The sequence below is a fragment of the Populus euphratica genome, unplaced genomic scaffold (assembly GCF_000495115.2).
Source record: "Populus euphratica unplaced genomic scaffold, PopEup_1.0 scaffold271.1, whole genome shotgun sequence".
In the NCBI taxonomy this organism is placed as follows: domain Eukaryota; kingdom Viridiplantae; phylum Streptophyta; class Magnoliopsida; order Malpighiales; family Salicaceae; genus Populus; species Populus euphratica.
The window spans coordinates 981,700-988,164 of NW_011499926.1; the positions used below are offsets into that span (position 1 = coordinate 981,700).

At 35.5% G+C, this 6,465-nt stretch overlaps 1 protein-coding gene across 1 annotated transcript in view; it reads right to left on the reverse strand.

Annotated features, from left to right (window-relative positions):
- The window catches only part of LOC105135736 (DEAD-box ATP-dependent RNA helicase 3, chloroplastic-like), a 6,039-nt gene extending 4,861 nt beyond the window's left edge, over positions 1–1,178 (reverse strand). The window contains exons 1-2 of the mRNA XM_011040770.1: positions 444–1,178; positions 1–118 (exon numbers count right to left, since the gene is read on the reverse strand). The exon at positions 1–118 is cut by the window's left edge and continues 20 nt beyond it. Coding sequence (XP_011039072.1) covers positions 1–118; positions 444–923 — 598 coding nt within the window. The 5' untranslated portion in view covers positions 924–1,178. The remainder of the gene's footprint in view (positions 119–443) is intronic.
- Positions 1,179–6,465: the final 5,287 nt, after the last annotated feature.

Consider the following 6,465-nt stretch of genomic DNA (forward strand, 5'->3'; position numbering starts at 1 on the left):
CGCAATCTTCGGTAAGGCGTTTGATGATCGGAATGCCGAAGGCTAATGTCTTGCCAGTCCCAGTCTTTGCACGAGCAATGAGATCTCGACCTTCCAGAGCCGGAATTAAAACAGCTCTCTAAATCATTGAAAATCAAAAGCATAAGTTGAGTGCTTAGAAAAGGGATAATAACATTGTACAAGAAAGTAAACTAACTAAATATCTCAAACAAGTGATGTCCTAGGAAAATTAGGGACGGGACATTGATGATATCTCAAATAACAGCATGTATTGTTAATGCAGTAAAAAAGCAAAGAAAAAGAGTAAACTAGTTAACTAAGAAATGTGAAGCGCAATGTAATGGAACGTGAGAAAAATAATGATAGTGATAATAAAAGCCAGAGGATATAAATAGCAGTAACAAACAAGAACAAGATAAAGAGGAAAAGAGGGAAGTACAGACTTGAATGGGGAAAAGGTGAGTGATTCCTCGATTCTGGAGGGTTTGGACAAGGCGGTGAGGCAAACCCAATTTAGAAACGTCAAGTTCGTCCTCACTAGTATTGCTACTTGGCTCAGTTTCAGAAGAAGCGTAATGGACATCAGCACCGCCGGCTTCGACATCGGCTTCGAAATCAGAAAACCCATCTAGCCCCTTGAAGGCCTCTTCGCTCAGGATGGAATTTGGGGAAGCGATAGCACTAGGAGGAGAGAAGCTGCTGCTGCTATTATTAATAATAAGGCTGTGTTTAACGCTAAGTTGCGTTTTGGCTATTAAAGAATTGAAATGAGGAGGCCTTTCGGACACAAAAGGAGCAGACGACGAAGAAGGACATGGTATAGCTGGTGACGAATGCGTCGTCGTCGTTGCTCTTCTACAACTATTAGTAGTAGTAGAAAGGAAAAGAGAAGAAACCCCAATTACAGTACAAGTAGAAGCCATTTTTTTTTATTCTTCTTCTTCTTAATTTCACCCTCTGCTAAAGGGAAGAGAAGGGAGAGGTGGAAGTATAGAGATAATGTGATGTTTAAGGGGTGTAGGCGGCGAGCGAGTTTGTAGTGTGTAGTGAAAGTAAGAGTGGGAAGGGGAAGAAGGAAGATAAGGGCGCGCCTTCTCAAAAACTTATGGCCTTGGAAACCTCCACCTCTTCCTTCGCTCTTTAACTTGTCGATAAATAATATAGAACGATAGTTACCTGTATTTAACGATGCTTGCTGCCCTGAACAAAGGCCAAAATACAATGAGCATTCTGATCTGATGATTCATAGGAGATATTTTATTTTCTGGACTTCATTTTGTGGGCTCGCTCACTGGCCCATTAACCCACCTCTCTCTCTTTTTTTTTTCACTTTAGAAATAAAAAAAAATAAAAACACCAGGAGAAAAAAAAAGGTCCCCTAGTTTATTTTCTTTCGAATAAAATCACTTGATGAATCTTCATGTGGTGTTATTAGCAAAATTAATAGCATTAAGAGATTATTATTTCTTCTGACCTCCATCTTGTCCAGGTCATTGGCCAGTTGGCATTAATGCTTTATTATTTTTTTAATTTAATTTTCTGATTAAAAAAAAACAGCCACACTTACATAGAAGTAATTTTTTATTAAAAAAATACTATACTCGGATTATTATTGTTATTTTGATAAAAAAAACCCAGCCACACTTGTATAGGAGTATACTACATCTCAAATTCTCAACAAGTCCGACTTATCGTGTTGTTTTAAAAATAAGTACATTGATTAAACCCGGATATCAACATTTCTGTCCCAACTAAATACCCTATTTTGCTTGTGATAATAACAATAATAAATAAAAATATTTCATAACTATTAAAAAAAAATAATCTATAATGATTCGCAGACTTTTTTAAAGTGAGTTCTGTTTGGCATTTTGGCTCCGGTCCTTTTGCCTCTTGGAAGTACATGTGCATGGTAATTTGAAGGGGTGAACGAGATGAGATGGTTATTTAAAATGAAAAACTCAAAAATTTATTATAAAAAATAAATGCTAAAAAATTATTTGTGCCAGATATGTTTACCTTAAATCTAAATAATTAGGGTTATGTTTTGACAGCTAAAAGGGTTGATTTTTACTTTAATAAATTTTAAACTTTTTTTATCTTTTCTTTAAGAGTGGATAATTAAGGGGGTGATGATTACCTCTAATTAATTTTTAATTATCCATAATAAATTATTACTAACAATTAAATTAATCTATCTCTCTTCTCTAACATTCAACTCAAGCTAAACATTATTGAAAATCAAACACTTTAAAAAATCATTATTATGATAATTACTATATAATAATTTGTTCATATTTTTAACCTCGTACTAAATACCATTTAAATATATATACATATACATATATCTATATATATATATATATTTATTTATTTAAAGAAATAGAAGGAAAAACAGCCTCACAATTTCTTTTGAAGAAAAAGAAAGCAGGAGTAAACCAGTAATTTCAACTGCTATCATTACCTCCAGAAAAAAAAAGAAGGAAGAGTCAAAATGGCAATAGGTTTATTTCCCTTTGTCGGGCTACCTTTAATAGAATCCCACTCTTCATTTCGTCTTCCGTGACGATACAATAACAACCACATGTCTTCTCTTTACCCCCTTTCTCCTTCCTCCTTATACAATCTCGATTCGTTCTCTTTCCTTCCCTTAATTTAGCTTTTTCGCTCTCACGAATGCCTGCTCTTCCAAAACCCTAAAAAGTTTCAATCAATAAACATTTTCTTTATTAGTCACTACTCTAATGGATGGAACAATCAACTTTACAAGTGGTTGCCACTCCTCGATTAGCGGTGGTAAAGCACAACCAGCGTTGATGCCAATGGCGTCATAGTCGAGTGCGCCACCACCATTTCTAAGTAAGACTTACAACATGGTAGACAATCCGGTGACAGACGTCGTGGTGTCTTAGAGTTTGACGAATAATAGTTTTGTGGTTTGGAATTCGCCGAAATTCACTTGCAATCTTTTGCCAAAGTATTTCAAGCATAATAATTTCTCTAGCTTTGTTAGGTAACTGAACACTTACATATGGATTTCGCTTTTCTTATTTCTTTAATTTCTCTTGTTTTTTGGATTTTGCTGCATTTCTGTTGTAGTTTTCTTGCTTTACTTCTAGTTGTATGTGGAAGGAACTCAATAAAAGGTTATCCTTTCACCTTCAATATTTCCTCAAGGAAATTATGTGCTCTTTTTAAATCAAATGAAAATGCAATTGGCTTTCTTAGAAAGCATGGGGGCATCAAACTCTCAATCATAGCTGAAATGTCTTTACCATGAGCTAGTGGTTATGAAATGACATGATGCCTGTTTGCTATTGAGTGACAATCTATTGAGTTAAGTGTGGATTTCATTGTATAATTATAATAGCTAGTATTGTTTACTATTTTCATGGTTTGCTATGTGCTATTGTTTGAACATTTGTGCTTATGTGTAAGATCATTTCCCAGTTATTGCCTACCAAGATATGGATGGGAAATGCAAAATAAAATAAAAGAAATATAACCGTAAATCCTAAACTATAAGCTCCAAACCTTGAACCTTAAACTTTAAAACCTTGAATCTCAAACCTCGAACACTAAACCCAAAACCTTAATCCCTAACCTTAAAACTTGAACCTTGAACCATAAAAAACCTAAACCTTAAAACTTAAAACCCTAAACCTAAAAAACCAAAAACCCTAAATCTAAAAACCCGAAACCCGAAACTCAAAATCCTAAAAACTAAAACTCTAAATCCTAAAATTCTAAAATCCTAAACTCGAAATCCTTAACCATAGTGTCACGATCCTTTGCACTCAATGTTGATACTGGTTAAGGCTGTGAAGGCAAAGGATCATGGCACTGTGGTTAGAAATGTTACGAGGCTTATTTGTTGCATGCGTGGTCGGCCTAGTAGAGAACAAACACGAATTTTCAAAGATCTAGTCTAACTTTTTTTGAATGGTGTAGCACCCATGTTAGCTATTTTGACATAAGTATTCGATACTTATATATAAAGCTTGCATGAGTTTTGATTGACTTATATATGCAGCAAAATCATTTTGGTGCCTTGGCCAATGAGTGTCCCCTCCCCTCCAGATCTGTCGCTTGCTTGCATTATAGAATTGAAGTTGCTCATAACAATCCACTAAATGCAAGAGTTTAGATAACTCTCCTATGCTATGTAATTCTAGAGTTCATGTTTTTTAGCTAGTGTGTTATGGCCATATATGAATGTGATTTTAATAGGGTTAGGTATACTAATTTGGGTGGCCTCACAAATTAATAATTAGGGAGCTATATATATACAAGTGAGGTTGAAATTTTTGGGAATTCCAACCAACAAGAATTTAGCAAATTGGTTGGAGGTTATATTTGAGTGCTATTTCTAATGAGAAGGTGTAAGAGTGGTTTAAACATTTGTTAGATTAGCAACAACTATTTTGGTCTCTAATAGGCCAATTATATCAAGACTATTTTTTATACCTAAGGATGGATAGTTTTTTATTTTTTGAGTCCATTGAGATCCTACGTGTTCTAGCTACTAATGATGAACATTTATTCGAGAGGTATGAACAATTATAATGAAAAGCTAAAGGCCCCAAGTCTCATTCTTTTTCATACCCTTTATTTTTTTCCTATAGTAATTGGAGTGGGTGGTGGGGACTGAACTTGGTGATTAGTCAGATGGACAAAGGCTGTAGAAGCCTTAGCTAAAATTGAAACCTTTTGAGCAACAAAGGAGGTTTCACTAGTAATACATAGTGAAAATTAGGAGCTACCATTTAACATGCATTTTTGATTAGCTTCAACATTATTATGTTGTCTCAATATACTTACGTATATCTAAATGAAATATTATTTTAACATTTGTTGTTGCAGTTTAATTATATGGAGGATAAGTGAAGTTGATGATGGGAAAAACACTCCATTAACTTAAAATTTTTCAACAATTCATTCATGTCATCACTTATTGAATTCTTATTGGTTGGAATTCCTAAAAATTCAACCTCACTTGTATATGCATTGCTCCTTAATGATTAACATGGGAAGCCACCGACACTAGCACCCCCCACCCTATTAAAATCACATTCATATATGGCTATAACACACCAGTTAAAAAACACGAACTCTAGAATTACATAGCACAAGAGAGTTATCTAAGCTTTTGCATTTAGTGGATTGTTATGGGCAACTTCAATGCTATATTGCAAGCATGCAACAAATCTGGGGGATCGGCCTAGTATTTGATACTTGTATATAGGGCTTGCATGAGTTTTAATTGACTTATACATATAGTAAAATCATCTTGGTGCAACACCATTAAAAAAAAGTTAGACTAGGTCTTTGGAAATTCTTGTTTGTTCTCTACTAGGCTGACCATGCTTGTAATATATAAGCCTCATAACATTTTTGATCATAGTGCCATGATCCTTTGCTTTTATAGCCTTAACCAGTATCGACATTGAGTGTGAAGGATAATGACACTATGGTTAACAATTTTAAGTTTAGGGTTTTAGAATTTTAAGGTTTAAGGTTTTGGTTTTTGAGATTTTTGGTTTCAGGTTTTTTGGTTTAGAGTTTAAGGTTTTTGATTTTTTGGGTTTAGGATTTATGGTTTTAAATTTTAAGGTTTAAGGTTTAAGAGGTTGTGGGTTTGGGGGTTGGGTTTTAGGGTTCGGGGTTCAGGTTTTGATTTTAGGGTTTAGGGTTTAGAGGTTGTGGGTTTGGGGATTGGGTTTCAAGATTCGGGGTTTAGGTTTTGGTTTTAGGTTTGGGATTCGAGGTTTTGAGTTTAGGGTTTAAGGGTTAGGGGCTAGGGTTTAGGGCTTAGGGTTTGGGGTTTGGAGTTTTGGGTTTTGGGGTTTTAGGGTTTGGGGGTTTAGGTGTTTGGGTTTAGGGTTTCAGGTTTTGGGTTTTGGGTTGGGGTTCGAGTTTCGGGTTTCTGGTCTTGAGTTTAGGGTCTAGGTTTTTAGAATTTTGGGTCTTAGGGTTTATGTTGAGGGTTTAGGGCTTAAGATTGAGGGTTTCAGGTTTAGGGTTTTAGGGATTAGGGTTTAAGGTTTTAGGGTTTTGGATTTGGGGTCTGGGTTTAGGGGGTTCTAGGGTTTCAGGGTTTAAGGTTCAGGGTTTTAGGGTTTTGGGTCTAGGGGTTCAGGGTTGGGGTTCAGGGTTTAGGGTTTTAAGGTTTTGGGTTCAAGGGTTTAAGGATTTAGGGTTTAAGGTTTTGAGGTTTAGGGTTTAGGGTTTCAGATTTAGAAAAATAAAATAAAATGGAGACAGAGCAACAACCATTAGCGACTATGAGACAGACGACTGCCTGGCCTTCTACTGCACACCGGTGATCAATATTTTCTCATGGATGTCAATGGTTTAGGGTTTAGGGGTTAGGGTTTTGAGTTTTGGGTTTTGAGGATTTAGGGTTTGGGGTATGGCGTTTTGTTTTGGGTTTTAGGATTTGGGGGTTGGGGTTTGGAGTTTCGG